The following is a 21,242-nucleotide window of genomic DNA, read 5'->3' on the forward strand; positions in this document are numbered from 1 at the left end:
ATGTTTATTAGTTATTTATTGAGGTTTGCCAACAGGTGCAATACATAAATTTAAACTTATTGAAAACGTGAAACGATAAGAACAAATTGCTCGAGTTTTTACCCAATAACTGGCAAACACAACATGCATATGAAAGTAATTGCTTACATAAATCTTAAACTAAGTAGGTAGTTAATAAACCAATTCTTGCTTCCATTATAAGCAGAAATTTTAAGCACTTAAGTAACAATAAGTAATATGGGTATATACATAATATATAATTGAATAAGTGAGTAATTTGGCGACCTATCAATAATTTGGCCTTAATTTAGCAACTATAAGTAGGTATGTGCTAGTAGATATAAATTTAATATAGAAGTATCTCCTCACAATTAAAAAAATACATTATCAGAAATTTGTGCAGAAACGAACGACCTCATAAGAAACCTGACACTAGGAATTTGCAATTATTTTTATTGACGAGCTGGTTGCCAGAGAAAATTGTAGGGGTCGCCGTTGTCGACATACGGTATGAAGGACTACTTACGAGAGTGATGGAACTTGACTTTCCTAAGTAAATACCAAGGTACCTACACCTAACTATTGTTATTACTTATTAGAGTTGTCACAACTTAAATAAAAGTTTAAAAAAGTTGTCTACAAACTTTTCGAAACTTAGTTAACCGCTAAAACATTCCAGCGCGTCGATGTCAAAGAAGTCAAGATCAAACGATTTATTCAAAATACTTTTTTTTGTTATGATTGACGGTCTTCAAAACAATAAATTAGATGACGTGTAGCTTTAATTAGTGTATGTGGGAGGCTTCGTGGGGCGCGAGCGTCGCCATCTAGCGGTCTCGCGCCGCCCACCGCGCGCACCGCCTCGCAGCCCCACTCGCCACATATCGCTTATGAATATGAGGCGTTATGATTATGAAAATATGCCCCGCCCCGAATATGGAATATGGAGGAGGGGGGCCCGTGCGGCGCGTGCGAATGGGCGAAGTTTGATTTATGAGCCGGGCGCGGCCCCGCCTCCTGTCATAACCGTATACCTGGTGCGCGCGCGCGCTCGCCGCCCGCCGCCCGTCACCCGCCGCCTCGCTCAGTCGCGCTTCAGATGGCGAGTGGCGCGCTCGGCCGTACCCCGTGTCCGCCGTAGCTCCCGAACATTGCGCGACGCGCGAGTGCCGACCTCCAGCCCTGCTGCGGGGCCATGCGCCGGCTGTAGCTGCCGACACCATGCCGCGCGTGAAGCCAGCCTGCGTCCGTCGCGTCTCCATCGGTACCTAGCTCACCCTCGAACCCACCACGCACATCACTACACAACCATCATACATTTTGGAACAGTGAATATATTTTGACAAGAAAGATTACCGTGAATACGTTTTCGTAGAGCCGACCGCGGTCCGCGACAATGATTCAGTTAGCGACGATAAAATTCGGCATCCACCAGAAAGTGAGCACTAAAATTCGCCCTCAACGTGGTGAGTAGAGTGCAGTGAATTTCCACACATGACAAACAAATGCGCTTACACGAGGGAAACACGCGGCCGCAGGTAGGTGCGGAACAAGCTTAGTGAAGTGACAAGAAAAGTTTTTAGCGGTGAATGCAGTTTCCAAAAGTTAATGCTTTCATTTATAGGAAATTAGACTTACGTTTACCATTAATGCTTTCAAAGTTTGACACGTTCAATCGAATTTATTTTTCAAGGTGGGTAAATATAAAAAAATATATATAGCTATAGCTTTTTATATAGCTATAAAAAGTGGAGGAAGAACAATAATAAATTTACTACAACTTTAAAAGTTTGATGATCAAGATAAAAATAGTAAGTTCAATAATTGTCGCAAGTGTCACAACATAATAATGACTTATTTTTTATTGATTTAATTGTATTTTTAATTTTCACAGGTTTTTCACCTGTAGAATTAGGTACCTGTTTTAGTAATATTATTATACAACTGGGATAATACAATGATATTTTTTCCTGGTTATCTGTTTTATTTTATAATGTGCAAAACTTTAAGAACTTTATTCTTGATTTTTAAGAACCTTATTTACGAAATTAGAAAAACATTATTTTTTTTATATTATACCTAGTGTTCAGCATTAATGAACGTTATTTTAAATTACTGTTAGGCATTAATAATTAGGTAGGTATGTATTTAGAAACAAGAAGTGAACTTTCTTCATAATTTTAGCAATAGGCCTAGGTATGGTTGCGCAAAAATATTGTTAAACATAAAAAAAAGCATTTTAGTAGTTTAAAAGAAAATGACAATTAGTACCTACCTGTTATTACTATATTTACCCACCTTGTTTTGTAAAAATATTTTAGTTGAGTAGTAGACACTTCGCAAACTTAAGTAGTGATTAGGCTCTACAACTATATATGAGAGCTGTCAAATTTTTATTATAACACCGTTACAGTAGGCTTATCTCACTGCCAGTTTTACGAGTGCTCTATAAAATACTAAGCGGCGTTTTATCTGCCAACTATTAAAATAACGTATTCACATTCTTATGAAATATATTCACTGTTTGTTTGGTCCACTAATAAATTCGAAAAACTTGTTAATGTTCCGGTCCCAGCGCTTAAAATGAAACGTTGATATGCATAATGCTTCCATTTACTAGTACAACTCGATGATGAATAATTACTTTTGATATAATTTATATACCTTCTCTAAGTAGATTAATTAGCTTTCAACTTAAAATATTTTAATGGTGATTGCAGCGATAAAACAAAATAATAAATAAATTTATTGTACGTGGGTTGAAATAGTCGTCATCATGGCCACAAATCAAAATAGTTTTATAGACGAACATGTTTAATATCGCAATTATTCTTACTACACTCAGACACTACTATCTTCTAACAAGCATTTGCATAGAGAAATATTTGTGATTTTTATAATACAAAGGAAAAATTAATAAAAAATAAAGTTTAAATACTGCACCAATTGCGTTATTCTTAGATATCATATCATCAGGTAGCCAATCATCATCCTAAGGGATTTGAACATGTTTAATATCGCAATTATTCTTACTACACTCAACACTACTATCTTCTAACAAGCATTTGCATAGAGAAATATTTGTGATTTTTATAATACAAAGGAAAAATTAATAAAAAATAAAGTTTAAATACTGCACCAATTGCGTTATTCTTAGATATCATATCATCAGGTAGCCAATCATCATCCCAAGGGATTTGAACCTGTTATGATTTGAACAATATAAGGAATAAACAACAATGCAAGATGTTTTGTACACTTAGTATAATGGTGGGTTTAGGCGGCGGTTGCAGGACAGTGGCCGTTTGTTTTTCTGTGCGTAATGCAGCGGCCGCCGGCCTTTCGGACGCGGCGCAAAAGCGCTGCGCGCTGTCAACGGGCACACAGCGACACCACTAATTTTCATCTTACAAATAACTATTAAACGCATCGGCATCTTGCCTCAAATGAGATGGTTAATCCTCGATTCCTCGCCGCAGTAAGGCTTGGATTACTGTGTTTTGTGTCGGTGCTCACTTTATCGCTCGCTTTCGGTGTAAACATCATAAACGTGAAAAAAATTGAACGGCTTCAAACGCGGCGGCTTATGCACCGGACATGCAATTCTTTGTTTGTTTTTTTTTGTCACCGCAAAATTTCGGAGAACTAACATTAACAATAACTTGTTTTATATGTTTGATACTGTATTATTAAAATATTGTGGTAACACTGTTATCAATCCACAAGTTTTCTAATCAATTACCTGACTGCGATTATATTAATGAAATATACTGAACTGAACACATATTGTATACTTAGGTACAGACAAAGAGGATTTAATAAGATAGAGCGGTACAGTCATAGTAAATTTTGTAACCCCAGTAAATTCACTGCCATCTATCGACACACCTTAAAACTAAAAATGAAGATTTATAAAAATACGATAAAATGTATTTAAATATGGACAAATGATTTTTTTTATTTGCATTAATTATTTTTATGATTTTGACCTATGTTCTTTCACTGATATGCGTTAAAATTGTTAAATAACAAACGAAACCGTCAACGCCATCTATACGACAGTAGGCCAAAGCTAGTAGCGCCCTCTGTACGAGAATCAAATTTTCTTGATTTTCGAGGCTCGTTTTTTCCTTAGACTGTATCCATCTATTACGGAGTTATATCTATCTTTGGTACAGACAATAAAACTATAGTATAATACTGCCAAGAAGTAATATGTAACAAATATACCTAATCCTCGCCAACTATGTTTTTATTTTTGAGATTATAAAAAAAATTGGTAGATAATTCTATAAAAACAATTTTAAAATTGGCTAATATGCCTCGTATTTTACATATTTCGATAAATAATGGAAAATAGTGAATTTATATTTAATCAATCGTTATGTTCTTCAATCCTAAAAACAATACCTATGGATAATAATACAGTGACAAATTATTAGTCTGTTTGCCGTTTCTGTTTATCCCTAATCATGGTTGACAAGCCGGAAATTTTTAACCGTATTGTTGCCAAATTGCCAATAAATATGTTACATGTAGATATAAATAAATAAATAAATAGGATAGGTACTTGTAAAATTGATACATGTCATGCGTTGAACATATATGAATACCGTACTAACCTTAAATTTCAACCCAAGGAAGGTTCTAAATACCTATTTATAAAATATCTCTTTACCTAATAGATAAAACAAGATTCGTCTCCTTCTAACAAACTTGAGTAGTTTTGTTACGTTACGTTACGAATTTTGTTTTATTGTGTTAAAGTGACGAACAAGGACTTTAAATGCATTCGATTTTGTTTTCTTAATACTAGTGGGCAGAAACTTGGTATTGCATTGTCATTAGATCTAAGTATTTACTTACATAAGCTGAGGAAACATCCAATCAACCCCCTCTTTGGAAATGGAGTAGGTACAATTAACGACTATTAAATACAGTGACAGTATAGGAATGACACTTGTAAAAGCGTTCTCTTACACATAATTTTGGTAGGTAATTTTAACTTGATAGAGGTATTGGCACACACCAAAAACGACGCTTATTAGTATTTTAGTAAAACACTTCAATAAAAAATAAACCAGCGAGAGGCATATAACACATATCTAACATTTCTACAAAGACAAACTTGTCCCTTAAATCATATCAACCAAATGGCAATATACTTATATTATATAAGTATCTACCTAACTACCATTAAGAGAAACTGAGAGATGTTAGGCAGACCACTGTACAAAATAGTAAAAGAAAATAAACTACATTTAATTTGGTAACTAACTAGACACACAAACAAATACCTACCATAAATAAACAAAAAAATGTCTACATACAGACTGTACTTACCTACCTACTAAACTAAGGCACATTATACAAGGTGTTCACGAGGAAACCGAAAGATTTTAACCACGCTTTTCTGAGGCCAAAAGAAGGAAAAAATGTAGTAAGTTTAGGTCAAATTCGCAAAAAAAAAAAAAAAATTGTTTTTTTTCGATTTTATAAATGTATTTGTACATAAAAAGTTAATATTATTGGTAAACTTATCACTTAAAACGGACTTTTACTTTTGTATCCGTAAATCAATATCAATTTAATTAATCAATAAGGATAATTAGACTACGTCCCATAGTGACAACATCGCTATCAAAAATGTGTTTTGCACTATGTAACAATAAAACCTTGTTTTTTTTTTAATTGGTACTAATTCTGAAACTAGTCGAATTACAGAAAAGTTTATGGGACATTTTAGTCTTTAAATATGATCAGGAATACGCCGTTAAAATTATTCGGTTTCCTCATGTTACACCGTGTATAATTTTACATACTTACGTAACGTTACATTTTACGTAAGTAGGTAATGATTATCTAAGTTATTGTCGAAAATTATTTGGCCGATTGTTATTTCAAACCCAATTTTTCGCATACGTTGTCATTAAGTGGCAACTCAACACAATAATTCGTATGATTTTCCAACCTAACAGTTAGCAACTGTATGTTTAGACAACAACTTAAATAGACACTTTTAAAAACGGTTCATTTTACCAAAGAGAATTAAGGAGACATAGAGTCCTTACTCCATACATCAGTTTTGTTACCAAAATGACTATTATTTTCGTAGTCGACAGTAGCAGAAATCAATACCTACTCGACAATAGATGTCGCGACGAACGGAAAGTCTAATGCTCAACGATTTCAGCTAATATTATAACCGGATTAACCGGAACTCTATTTTTAACTCCTTCTGCTTATAATATAAGTTCTAAATTGTTAAGCAATAAATACACTTTTCGTCCGTCGCGACACAAGTGACATCTAGTGTCGAGTAGCAGTACATACTGATAATTACGCTACTTGACGCTAGATGTCGACTGCGAAAATAATAGTATTTCTGGTGACAAAACTGATGTATGGAGTGAGCACTCTATGTCTACTTAATTCTCTTTGATTTTAGGTAGCAGAATGACTTCGTAAGTCTAATAAGTACAATAGGTACCTACGCAAAAAGTTTATTTTTGTAAGTTAACATCGTACAATGAAAAAAGTCTGTTCTGGCGCAGTTAACGTAACACGCTCCTCCTCGCTTCGCTCGTCGTCGCACCTATGTTGGCTCTGTCAAAAAACTAGACGTTATTATATCAATAAATACCTATTTAGCCATTGCAATGATTGAGTAAGTGAAAGGTATTCCAAATATTGTAGGTATGTCATCATCAAACCTGTGATAACTCTGGGCACATTCTAGGGATTTGATTTCGATAAATAAATGTCGATATAGATATATTTTACATCTGTCAGCCGCCCATTAGTCATTATATGTATTGTCAAAATAGTTTTGATAAAGAACTCCTTTCAGGCATATTTTACAAAATAAATAAGGTTTGTCTCGAAATGGTTTATGTGCCTAATGGTATTTTTATGACTTAAGGTAAATTTCACTTTTTATGTACCTACTTTTAGCAATAAATGAAGATGGAGTAATGTTTAAGAAACAATAAATAACGATATAAAATGATTAGAATAAAACATTTAGTGCCAATGTGGAAATACTGACCTGGTTCAAAATAAAATAAATTCTTCAAAACCACACCTTTTTAGAATTTAAGAAGCAGTATACAAAGCGATTTTGTATAAATATATTTATTTAGTATAACATTTAGATGTTGACAGTAACATCGATATATTTAATTGTCGATAAAATATTTTGCTACGTCACTTTAGTATAAGCGCCCCGTTATCCCAGATTTGGTCATCATAATAATAATAATCTAATTAACAATAATTCTATCAAGTAAAACGTCGTCATAATATAAGTTTAGCGATTGTTGGTTGCCAAAGTAAATCATCTGCGAAGAGTAAGGCAAGTGAAATTCAGAAAATAAATTTTCGGCGAAAAGGCAGAATACCAACGAAATACCTATGTGATTGCATATCACTAATAATAAGTCGACAGCATTTTTTTCTTATGGACCTTATGGTCGAAATCAACCAATATCAACTTTCAAAGTTTTACTAAGCTCATTATAATAATGTAATTGACATTGGTACCAATTTATATGTTCAAAAAATATGTTTGATAACATACATAACATATATTTTTCAATAACTTTACCTAAGTATAGATACCTACTCTTTTTGCCTTAATATTTATATATCAAAAATGTTATTACGAATGAAACAAGAAGCTTAGTGGATATTTTATTAAAATTGTTAAACGCGAACTTTATTAACCGTGAATTTCACGTCTTGTTAGTTTTTTTAGTGAATTTGATGTAATTATAGAACCAACCTTCAAAGATTCGAGCTTTGTATGAAATAAAGCATAGGGCCGTAATAGGTAGATGTGTACGTATTTTAGCCAATACTATATAGGTATTAAATTCGTTTTAGGATACTGTTAGATAGCATAACGTCAGGCGTCCCGCAAGGCTCGCACTTAGGACCTATCCTTTTCAATATATTTATTATAAATGACCTTCCGAATAGCATAGGTACTTCATTTGAACATTTTTATGTACGCTGACGACTTGAAGTTTGTTCGTACAATCGATTCTGATATTGACGTAAGCAAGCCAATTTGAGTTATGTCGTCGAATGGTGTAGTAAAAACAAAATGGCCTTAAACGCTAACAAATCTATGCATGGTAAGTTTTCTAGAAAACATATCATGATAAATTCTAATTACTACCACAACGACAATCCAATTCAAGAGGTGGACACAGTGCGTGACCTAGATGTACTTTTTGATCAAAAACTCACTTTTGTGGCTCCCACTAATCAAAAATGCTGGGATTTGTCATAAGAAATGGGAAAAAATTTAAGTCTGGAAAAACAAAAATATAATTATATAACAGAAGGAGTATCGTGTAGTATTGTAGTATTGTATGGCGTCCTCACTATGCAACTCATTATTTAAGGATAGAGCGTGTGCAAAAGCGGTTCTTACGACACATCATTCTCAACCGGAATATATAAAAAGGCCCTCGTACGAAACTAGATTAGAACATTTCGGGAACGATTCTTTACAAATAGGTACGTAGTAGAATTGTAGATGCCATTTTCTTGTACAAACTGATGAGGTTCAAAATAGATTGTCCACAAATATTACAGCTTCTCTCTTTACGTGCTCCATCTCGAACTACCCGAAAACCCATTACTCCTCCCTGTCCACCTCTTAGATGAACTGTTCTTGGCAGCAACTCACCCATATCGCGGTTATGTAAGATTCTGAATGCATGTAGTGATCATACGGATATACACTTTGATTCGCTAAGCAAATTCAAAAAACGAGTACATAATTGTCTATCCACAACTAGTATAATGAAACATTTGTAATGAGTAACATTGCATTTATCTATAGTTATTAAGTTTATATTGTCGGATCTTTTTTGTTTTTTCCTGTATGAAATGCATGCTGTGTTTACCTTTATGTGATTGTTGCGCTTAGAATATCACTGAAAGTGCTTGTATGTATTCTTTCTTTCTGTGCCAGTGTAAAGAGTTGTTGATGAACCAAATAAATAAAACAAATTAAAAATATCGGTATCACGAATCAAGGGTATGATTGCCTGCAACCTGCACTTTATGGTATCTGTTTGTTAGCCTTACAATTAATTTCGTAGACCTAAAACTAGTCCTCGTCTTAATCTTATTGGTTTTGTTCAGCATGGGTCTATACACAACTTTGGGAACAAATCAAATTATTTTATTAAATTTTTTGATTTGTATTTTTTAAGTATATTAATTTATCGTAATTCCGTAAGGAACTCGTATAGAAGGTTCAAGCGCGTACTGCTTGCCCTTAGAGTTGGTCAAAGACGCCTAGTCTTAGTAAGATGGCATATAGTCGAGAAATTGGGACGGATTCCGCCGTGGCTGGGTGGCCAAGGGGTTCAAGGCGTTAGCTCGGATTGCTAAAGACGCCGGTTCGTATCCGGCCTTCACCACTAGAGGGCTTCGTCACTTTTTCTTTAATATATGACATCTATTTCAGTTTATAACAGGTATCAATAAAAAAAAAACAATTGTACGTTAATTCTTGCATTGGCTCTTTCAAATTTAATTTACACATTTAGGTAATTCACTAAAGAGACAAAGTTGCACTTTGATAATCTTTTAAAGTTCGATTTTACTGCGGTATCGCTAATCTCAATAACTCGTTTTATTACCAATCGAAGAAACAAAAGTACTATTAAAAAACACACGATATTAATGTCCACAGCACAGGCTTCGTGAAACCCAAAAATTATTATACGGCAACTGGCCTCGTTAAAAATAATAATAAATACATTAAACAAAAAAACGCTATAAAAATGCCCTCTAAATATTTTTACTACATATATGCATACACCGCACTCGAGGAGGCATTTTGTGGGCACGTCAGTTAGTAACATTTGCAAAAAATCAATAAATTTTCGAGCTGTCAGAATAAGGTATTTGTACGTAGTATTTGTAACCTTTGTGGCTACCCCCAGTTAGGCACTGACATAAACGCTATCGAGGACGTAACTTACTTTCTACTCTAATATTAGTGCGAGCGAGATGTATAGAAAGTAAATTACGTAGACATTAGCGTAGGTATATGTCAGTTTTGACACTGTTAGTAACTCATGGTACGGGTACTGGTATTTAATCATAATGACGCATGATTTTGATTTGTCGAATGATGATTCCTATGACAGTTCCTACAGTTTTTTTTTTGTTGATAGGTTTAATAAAAAAATTATTTAGGAAATATGTTTTTCCTAAAAGTTACATGCCATGTAAATTAATATGCTAAACTTCTAAAAATACATACGTTACGTGACAGCTACTCCATACAAAAATTAACTGTCTGAGAGATATAACAAATAAAAACATGCGTCATTATGATTAAATACCAGGTTACAAATACTAAGTACAAATACCAAAGTCAAAGTCAAAGTCAATATAATCTTTATTCAAATAGGCCTAGCAACAAGCACTTTTAAATTGTCAAGTTTTAAATATTACCTTAATCTAAATATCAAAGCAATTTATTGATGCAGTTATTATTATTCTTAAAAACATTGAATTATTATCGATATGTTAAACTTAATACCTAACTCTGACAGCTCGAAAATTTATTTATTTATTTGCAAACGTTACTAGACATAGCTCGCAGAATTGCAAACCTTAAGTGGCAGTGGGCGGGGCACATTGCTCGCAGAACTGATGGCCGGTGGGGCCGGAAGGTTCTGGAGTGGCGTCCGCGTACCGGAAGACGAACTGCTGGTAGGCCTCCAACGAGATGGAGCGACGACCTGGTGAAGGTCGCGGGAATTCGGTGGATGCGAGCGGCACAGGATCGGTCGGAGTGGCGAGCCTTGGGGGAGGCCTATGTCCAGCAGTGGACGTCTATCGGCTGACATGATGATGATGATGATGAAACGTTACTAACTGACGTGCTCGCAAAATGCCCACTCAAGTGCGGTGTATAATTATATGCTTCACAATATTTATTTATACTTGTAGGTAACTCAATGACTACTCACTACAATAGTTCAACCTATTACTAGGTATTACTTTTAATTAAACTTTTGTCTGTTACGCTTGAATATTTGTTCATTTAAGTAAAAACCGGCCAAGTGCCAGTCGGACTCGTGTTCCAAGGGTTCCGTACAGTATACAATTTTTAACAATATACCTATTTTTTATGTGAAACGTTACGTTTTCTTTAAAAATCCGTAGTTCGGATTAAAAACCAAGTAAATTTTTTTCAATCAAAAACTAAGTAATTAAGTCCGACTCACGCTTGACTGCACATTTCTAATAGGTTTTCTTGTAATCTATAGGTAAAGAGCTATTTTGTATATTTTTTTCTAAATTTTAGACCCAGTAGTTTCCGAGATAAAGGGGGAATGGTAATTATTTGGCTATTTTCTTAAATAGCTTCTAAACTATTTATTTTAAAATTACAAAAAATATATATTTGAGATTTTCATAACGAGCTCTTTCATTTGACATGTAACACGATATAGTTTTAAAAACTTTATATTTTAATTTTCTCAATTACCCCCCACAAGTGGCCCCCATGTTTAAAATTTATTTGTTTACGTTACATGTCCGTCTTCGGGTCACAAACTTACGTATGTGTACCAAATTTCAACTTAATTGGTCCAGTAGTTTCGGAGAAAATAGGCTGTGATAGACGGACAGACAGACAGACGCACGAGTGATCCTATAAGGGTTTCGCTTTTTTCCTTTTGAGGTACGGAACCCTAAAAAATACTTAAATACAGATTAAATTTATTTACAAATATATACACAACCAATTACACAAAACACATAATATAAAATAAATTAAAAACTGACTTAAGTAAAAAAACCGGGCAAGTGCGAGTCGGACTCGAGTTCCAAGACATTACACAATTTTTAACAATGCATTTTTTCATGTGAAACCCCCCGACCCCTATGGGTCGGATCAAAAACTTAGTTAATAAGTCCTACTCACGCTTGACTGCACATTTCTAATAGGTTTTCCTGTCATCTCTGTAGGTACAGAACTATTTAGTAAATTTTAGACCCAGTAGTTTCGGAAATAAAGGAGGCGAATATGGGGCGAATGGTCATTTTTTGCCTATTTTCTTAAATAACTTCTAAACTGTTCATCCTAAAATTATAAAAAATATATACTTGAGATACTCACAATAAGCTCTTTAATTTGATATGTAATACGATATAGTTTTAAAATAAAGATTTTCATTATTTTTTAATTTTCTCATTTACGCCCCAAAAGTGGCCCCCATGTTTAAAATTCATTTGTTAACGTTACATGTCCATCTTTGGATCACAATCTTACATATGTGTACCAAATTTCAACTTAATTGGTACAGTAGTTTCGCAGAAAATAGGCTGTGTTAGACGGACAGACAGACAGACGCACGAGTGATCCTATAAGGGTTCCGCTTTTTTCCTTTTGAGGTACGGAACCCTAAAAAAGTAAAAATCCTTGATAAATTTAATGTTACCTAACTGCTGTTATTTTATATTTAAAACTTTTGGTGTTTTAGAATTAGTACACAAGTAGGTAAGCCATTAAAATTTATATTTGATAAATGAATAAATAAATGTATTATTATTTTACCGTGTAACTAATAAGCACTTAAAAGTCGAACGAAATTAATAATATTCAGTTAAAGGGAAATAATAGTTTCAACATCATTTCAAATTCCGGGCGGGCGGAAGCTATCTCATTAACGGGTTGCTAGCGACACCTAGTGATGAGTAGTTACACCACGGCCATTACGAAATAAAAATATGTTGATATGTGGAGAATTGAAAGATTTTTACTAATATAATTATAGTATGTACCTAATTAACGTCACACTCATTTCAGAATATTTACATTGTATTTACTGAATTATGAAACTAGCTGAAGTTTGTGTAGGCATGTATGTAGATTCGATGTACTTATGCAGTAAAATTAAACAGATTTTTTTTTCATAAATTAAACAAAATATTATTGAATTGAATATACACTAGTAATCGATATGTCATAGTAACACTTCGCAGTGATTAAGAACAGGTTGTACCTATTGTTATTTTTGTACGTTCTATTCTACGTCCAAAAATATACTTAAGTACCTACGTACGGTGCAAGTATCTGACGTTCGTCCCTTTAAATATATTTTTAAGATTTAAATCTTTCGGAAATATTTTTATTAATTTAGGATATGCTTTCACTAACTCTTACTAAACTTTACCTACTTACAAATTAGGCCAAGGTGAATCAGGTTTTATTTTCATTAATGGTTACTAAATAGTATTTTTATAAAAAAGGACATTATTTATTTAAGCAATCCATTGTTAATGAACATACATTACAGAAAACAATACAAAAAATACAATTACATAATTAGAACATAATTTAATGCTTAAACTTAACACTACCCCATAAGTCCAGATTTGAAAACGGATCAAATAATAACTCCGTCAAAAAAAATATTACCAATAGGTACATACATTGGTAACATTGTTAAAATATAAGCTATTCTAACCGGTCTATTCGAACAACGTGATAATTACTAGATACGAGAACAATACGAGATCTAATAGATACGTTATAGTTTAGTTCTCAACTAGTTATCTTTTGCAGTTCGATTCGAGAAACCAATTGTCATTTCACGCTACAATTATCGTGACATTTATTATCCTTGCGTTGTCCCGGCATTTTGCCACGGCTCATGGGAGTCTAGGGTCCGCTTGGCAACTAATCCCGAGAATTGACGTAGGCACTAGGCACTAGTTTATACGAAAGCGACTGCCATCTGACCTTCCAACTCAGAGGGTAAACTAGGCCTTGTTGGGATTAGTCCGGTTTCCTCGCGATGTTTTCCTTCACCGAAAAGCGACTGGTAGTAAATATCAAATGATATTTCGTACATAAGTTCCGAAAAACTCATTGGTACGAGCCGGGGTTTGAACCCGCGACCTCCGGATTGCAAGTCGCAAGCTCTTACCGTTAGGCCACCAGCGCTTCTTTCTACAATTATTGTGACGTTTTGGGATATCTATCCATTGGATGTCTAAGTAATATCTTAAGCAAATCTTAAAGAGATCGTTCAAGAGGACATTCGGAATCGCGGAAATGTCAAATTTGACATGACTTTCTTAAATATCTGGTTATCGTTTCTGTTTCATATCTATCTCTAAATCATTGTTCGAATTGGCACGTTAGTTGCATTGCATTTATGTGTTCAATAAATTGGGTAGCTTTGTAACGTGCTTACCACCCATTAAATTTTGAACTGTAGCTCTATACAATACACGTTTGTAAATAAAATATATTACTTGAAAAATACTTTCAACCTGAAAGTGTTTCATCGCGATGACCGCTATCATAAAAGCTTTTCTGCTTACTCGTTCAATGCCGGTTATCGACCACAACGTTTTATTAAGTATTTTACGAAACACTTAAAAGCGTCTTTGCAAGCTTGTGGACGGGAAATCGTACGACTTGGCAGCTAATCGAACTGATAGTTATTTTAGTGGGTACCTACTTATTACTTAGTTTGACTAATTTTTTCACATTTCCACACTCCCTGAAAGCACCAAATTAATACAAACATGCAAATCTCATGCAATTTTTTTAATATAAAACTTGATTCGAAATTTGATCCGAATAGTCCCAAATATATATTCCTAAAATTAAAAAAAATTCAGACACCTACAGTTGTGATTTGCCAATGACATAACACGAAAACAGGAAGCTTTATCAACAATTAGTTTAATGTTAAAATACTAACCTTTCCTTTGATTTTGATTCTTACACAAAAAATTAAGTCCTTTTTTGCATCAAAGGAAAAATCACAACACATTCGCAAGAACTAGGCACTCGAAAAGCGTCGCCAAGACTGACGCATGAGTCTTAACCAATGTCAGTCACTGTCACAGCGTGCGGGGAGAACAGAGCCAACTTGGGACGCTGCTTGGCTAGCCGTAACTAACCACGAACTTGTGTGTTTGGCATAAATATCTACTTATTTTGATCCGATTTGCCACAAAACCTTGTGTCTGGCAGGCATCGAAGCAGTTACCGAACAATGTTTATAGGTACCTAATGGTTTACGTACACAAAATGTAGTAAGTACTAATATGGGAGTTTTTAGAAAATAGTGCACCCAATTAGCGTGAGTTGTTAAGAGAAAGTTAATCACTCTCAGTTTTGTGACAATAATTAAGCATTAAATTACATAAAAACTTTGTTTTGGTGTTTTTCATAATCATTACTATGTAAAAAAGGCAAAAAGTGGATTCCCATAAAGATTTCTTAATGATTAATTGTCGTCACAAAACTGACTGCGATTAACTTTTCTTAACTACTCACGCTAATGAAAACTCCCATAATTATTCATTATAAAGGTACGTCGTACACATAGAAGCAAGACTGAAACGAAGTTATTTTAAATTAAAATCTACTAAAACAAATATTAAAATAAGCAGTAGGTGTATGTCTTTTTTTATAATTTACTAGCTATACTGACCGGAAATTTTATCCAAAAAAATCTACAATCATACCTACTTCATTTGTACATACAAGTAACTCCTTATTTTACAAGTGCTTAATAAGAGTATTTATAATCTTTACTGAATATAGTAAAAATCTACTTGATATGGTATGGATCGACAGTGACGGACACTCGGACGGGTTGAATGCAGATGAATACCTGGGTAGACACCTAATTATAGACCAACTCGTGACAGCTGAAATATATGCGGTTTTAAACTTTCATGTTTTTAGAAATAAATATTGATAGGTTAAAGCGTGAGTGACGTCAGTCAGTCAATTTAATTTAAACTCCTTTGAAAATTGTACCACAATGTTGATACAAAAATAGATCAGAAAAGAAACACTGAACGCATGAACACTTCAGTACCTAATAGAGGCTGCACCGCCTACTTCTTTTATTTTAATGTTTGTTCAAAACGAATAGGTACTTAAGAACCTACCTACTAAGAAAATATTTTGTAAAACATACTTTTAGATTAAAACAAACATAAAAACATCCTTACAATTAAATTACCATTTAATTAATATTTTTCTTCGTTTACTGCCATATTCATTAATGAAATAAAGCAATTTAAAAGGATCATATCGAGTGCCGGTAAATGGTTCAAAACGTTGGAATGTATTTTAATTCATTAGGTAAATGTAATGTAATCCTTTAAATAAATTATGACATTCAATTTAATTATCCTTTTACATAGTTTGCTCTAAACGTGACGAGTATCAAAAAAAGTAATGATTATTTTAGTTTTAGCGGTACCTAAAGAGTAATGTTAATTTATTGAGCGATTTCATGGCGACACTGACATAAAATTAGGAATAAATAACATTAACATAGGTAGGAATTTAGGTGAAATACCCTAATTAGCATAAAATAAACAAGAACATAGACACATACTTCTGTACACAATATAAAACAAAAAATCTTTCGCTAGGTAATGAAGTTTTCTTTGTTTCAGGTGAAAGTTCCGGTTCGTGTTCGGAAGAAGAAATTAACAATGTCATACCAGAAGAAGCGAGACTTAGAACAGAGGCGCACATGTGCCCGCGCTGCCAGGAGCAGTTCGATAATCTGCACGAGTTCCTGCACCACAAACGAGTGTGTGATGAGAAGGCGCTACAGATGGGCGAGGAAAGAATGCACTCCGACCCTGAGGAGATGGTCGTATCAGGGGACGAAGAAATGGATGAACCAAACAAAAGATTAGAACAAGTGCGAAGGCATCGACAAGATGCAGAAAATAATAACAGCCTCGAAGAAGGAGAAGCAGAAGTGCCCGAGGCCGACGTGCCGCCAGTGGGACTACCTTTTCCCGCTGCCGGACACGTGACGCTTGAAGCGCTCCAAAACACGAAAGTCGCTGTAGCGCAATTTGCCGCCACAGCGATGGCGAACAATGCCGACAATGAAGCGGCGCTACACGAACTTGCCGTCCTACAAAGTACACTTTTTACGCTACAACATCAACAAGTTTTTCAACTACAGTTGATACGACAACTACAAAACCAACTGTCGCTAACACGACCGAGAGATGATGACGGAAGCCCGCCGCCGAATGACGAACCGATCATGCCTGCGCCTGTCGCTCGATCACCGTCGCCGCCTCGTCCGCCACGGGAGCCAACACCTCCTGTACCCATGCCTCCTACTAGCCAAAGTTTACCGTCAACGCACGCGCATCTTATTCCTAAGACAGAGCAAATCTCCATTCCAAAAATCCCAACCTCTACGCCACCTATGATGTCCCACCCACCCTACAGTTCCATATCGTCCTCTTTAGCATCTTCGATCATAACGAATAATGATCCGCCACCATCCCTCAACGAACCAAATACGCTTGAAATGCTACAAAAGCGTGCCCAAGAAGTACTCGATAACGCATCACAAGGTCTTCTGGCGAATAACCTTGCAGACGAATTAGCATTTCGTAAGTCTGGAAAAATGTCGCCCTACGATGGAAAAAGTGGAGGGCGAAACGAACCTTTCTTCAAACATCGCTGCCGATACTGCGGGAAAGTCTTTGGAAGCGATTCAGCGCTACAAATTCACATCCGGTCGCATACAGGTGAACGACCTTTTAAATGTAACGTATGTGGATCACGATTCACGACTAAAGGGAATCTTAAAGTCCATTTCCAAAGACATACAGCGAAGTTTCCACACGTCAAGATGAACCCTAACCCGATACCAGAGCATTTGGACAAATATCACCCTCCGTTATTAGCGCAACTGTCGCCGGGGCCCATCCCGGGTATGCCGCCCCATCCACTTCAGTTCCCTCCAGGCGCACCTGCACCTTTCCCACCAGGCTTGCCGTTGTACAGACCACCGCACCACGATCTACTGCCTCCACGTCCACTGGGAGACAAACCTCTACCGCCTCATCCACTATTCGCACTGCGTGAAGAACAAGATGCTCCGGCTGATCTCAGTAAACCATCCGCGCCGAGCCCTTCCCGATCTGCACCCGAAATGTTCAAATCTGAGCCCCAGGATGAAGAGAGCCAACGGGATTCTAGTTTCGAAGAATCAGAACGCGTATCACCCAAGCGAGAACCAGAAGAGAACGATGCAACTCAGGAGACTGAACATGACCGATATCCTTCAACGTCGCCTTACGATGACTGCAGCATGGACTCAAAATACAGCAATGAAGATCAAATCGGCAGAGAAAGTCCGCATGTGAAGCCCGATCCAGATCAACCGGAAAACTTATCAAGTAAGAATTCATCGATATCTGGACCAATTTCAATAGCAACGGGACTACGTACATTTCCCACTTTTCCTTTGTTTCCCAACTCCCCGCCTAGCAGTATTTCTTCAGGTAGTTTAACTCCGTTCCACTCCTCTGTCCATGGCATTCTTGACGTGGATCTAGCTCGCGATCCTTTGTATTATAATTCGCTTTTACCCCGTCCGGGTAGCAACGACAACTCGTGGGAAAACTTGATAGAGATAACAAAAACGTCAGAAACAACAAAATTACAACAGTTGGTAGATAACATAGATAACAAAGTATCCGATCCTAATGAATGCATAGTATGCCATCGTGTTCTATCTTGCAAAAGCGCTTTACAAATGCATTATCGAATACATACAGGCGAACGGCCGTTTCGGTGCAAATTGTGCGGTCGCGCTTTTACCACTAAAGGCAACTTAAAGACTCATATGGGCGTTCATCGTATTAGACCTCCCACTCAAATGTTACATCAATGTCCGGTTTGTCACAAGAAGTTTTCAGATCCTTCTATTTTGCACCAACATATACGCCTACATACTGGTGAGCGTACAGGCAATCAATACGATCAGATTCGCAACGTTGATATTAACGGATATGCACCAATGAGCAATGGATTAGACACCATGGACTTTCCTTCGTACCGTGTCCCTCAGCCCCTATTCCCTACTCCGTCCACTCCCGGCGACCGACGGGCGGACTCCCGCGGGACCGACGATGAGAGCGGCCGGGACGAGCGCGAGCCCGCTAATAGGGAGTTCGACGACGACTCAGATACGAAGGATCGTCGAACTTCGCCGCTCTCCGTCTGCGCCTCGGCGTCCGAATGCGAAGTAAAAACCATCACCACAACGGCTTCCCTCCCATCGGCGACAGGTTCGGAGAGCGGGCGGAGCGCGCGGGCATCGCCGCCGTCGCCGGCGCTGTCCTGCCTGTCCACGCCGCCGCGGCTGCCGCTGCACTCGCCGCTGCCTTCGCCGCCGGCCCCCCTCGCGGCGCTTGGTGCTCTCGGAGGATCACCCTTCAGCCCGCTCGGACTCGCTTTTCCTCCCGCAGGTATGCGCTAAGCGGGAATCTATTATTTCGTCCGCCCCGGTCGCCCGCACGTCCATTCCCCTCGAATCATTCATCCTCCGCCTGCCAACTAAAGAAAGATCGCTTGCCGGGCGCTCGAATACACGCTGATTGTAATTATACAGTTATCTAACTCTAGAAGATGTTGAATCACTACTTCTACAGTGTAATCGTGCGTTCCGATTTAAATACAGTGTGACATTGTGTAAAATACTCGTATTGTAAAGAGGAATTGTCTGTGTACAGTGCGCGGCAACACAACGTGTAACATCTGCTACAAGACTTTCGCCTGCAACTCTGCCCTGGAGATACATTATCGAAGCCACACCAAAGAGCGACCTTTTAAATGCACTGTTTGCGATCGCGGCTTTTCAACAAAGGTTAGTGAATTATCATCTTTATTGCTTTATGTATTTATTCTGTTTTCTGTCCCGTAATACTCCTCCATGTTATCATCATTTCTGTTAACACGATATTGAGTGGACCCGAGAATTCTAGGCAGTATATAGTATATATACCTACTTATCGCGTATAAAATATTACAATTGTTTATTTAATAATCAGATAAGAGGACACACGACACCGATCGAGTATTCTTGGCCAGCGGCCAGTCCATATCTTATTGTAACACAAATAGCGATATATGCGCGTTTACATTTCCACTAATTTTCTGTAGACCCACATCTGCATAAACGTTATTGACAATAAAATCTTTGACTCGCAAAATAAATTGTTTTACGGCGTGTAAATAAATAGGCGGTGGCTATTTTGAGCGTAAAGTCAAGCTTGTAACAATCGTGATTGTTGTAACGTAAATAGATGTAAATACTTAGTTCGAGTCCAATAGATAGTAGTCGTGTCAAGTGATCGGAGCATCGAACTCCAAGTTAGCTGTCGAGGAGACAAGTTGCCCGAACGCCGAGGAAGTTCTTGCGCCGGTTTCATTTCAGAGAAGTTTGAGTGCATTAATTTTGCAAGCTGTAATTACAAGTCGCTAGTCGTCGCCTCTAGTTCGCATTAGTTTGGGCCGTTGTCTCCGCGCATCCGAGCCGACGCGACTTGCCGACTTGCGAGTAATTGACGACCAACTTGTTAAACTTGTAGGCTCGTTTGATCCGATTTAATCAAAACTGTACTGATGCCTTCTTGTCAGACGCCGACTCAAATGTCCAATACAAAAATTTACGTTGATACCTACTTAAAATAATAAAATAGTACCAACTCGTTATACTAACACATTTCTGTTACAGTCTAAAACTGTATTCGCAATTAAAATAAGAAGCTGAATTTAAGTACAAGGTAATATTTAAAACTAGTCTTACTAATCAAATTAACTTTTCGCACATAGGACGCGGGAAATGTTTAATAGACTGTCCGGTAATATCATCTTACGCTAAACGAATTAATTAATTTTTTTATATAATAATAAATAAAGCTTGTATGGATCACGTTTATGGCGATTCTGGTTTATACCCGGTTCGGCCAATATTTCAAGAGGCAGGGACACTGCGCGGCTGCGCGCTGCGCCCGTGCGCTCGCGCCGCCCGAGTCGCTTCGCGAGGCGCGACACAAAAATGATAACTCATAAAAACAACGTCACGGAAAGCGATCAGAATATTAATTCACGTCGTAAAATATTTATTGCTTATAAATCCTTGAGCTTTTACCTACGCTTCTCGTCATAAAAAGATTATTTATGCTCGACAAAGTAACATTTTTCGTATATTACCAAAAGTTTTTGGTCTTATCAGTAAAATATAATATTATTTAATATTTATGACGGCGCCGCGAGTTATAAGTTTAAAGACCTCTCTAATGCAATCGTATGTCATTTTATAAAATGTGTTCCCCTATTTATAGATTGTGTAGAATTTATTTGTTAATAATGTATGTCCGAAACTGCCTACGTA

General features: G+C 36.6%; 1 protein-coding gene across 3 annotated transcripts in view; it reads left to right on the forward strand.

The window, feature by feature from the left end:
- Positions 1–1,017: 1,017 nt before the first annotated feature.
- The window catches only part of LOC134741046 (homeotic protein spalt-major), a 28,987-nt gene continuing 8,762 nt past the window's right edge, over positions 1,018–21,242 (forward strand). Inside the window, exons 1-4 of one of the 3 annotated variants that reach the window (XM_063673794.1) lie at positions 1,018–1,466; positions 16,480–18,240; positions 19,135–19,314; positions 19,579–19,712. In XM_063673794.1, the coding sequence (XP_063529864.1) occupies positions 1,397–1,466; positions 16,480–18,240; positions 19,135–19,314; positions 19,579–19,712 (2,145 nt within the window). In that variant the 5' untranslated portion in view covers positions 1,018–1,396. The remainder of the gene's footprint in view (positions 1,467–16,479; positions 18,241–19,134; positions 19,315–19,578; positions 19,713–21,242) is intronic. The other 2 variants (XM_063673795.1, XM_063673797.1) reach the window with 2 other exon arrangements.

The sequence above is a fragment of the Cydia strobilella genome, chromosome 4, assembly GCF_947568885.1.
Source record: "Cydia strobilella chromosome 4, ilCydStro3.1, whole genome shotgun sequence".
Taxonomy (NCBI): domain Eukaryota; kingdom Metazoa; phylum Arthropoda; class Insecta; order Lepidoptera; family Tortricidae; genus Cydia; species Cydia strobilella.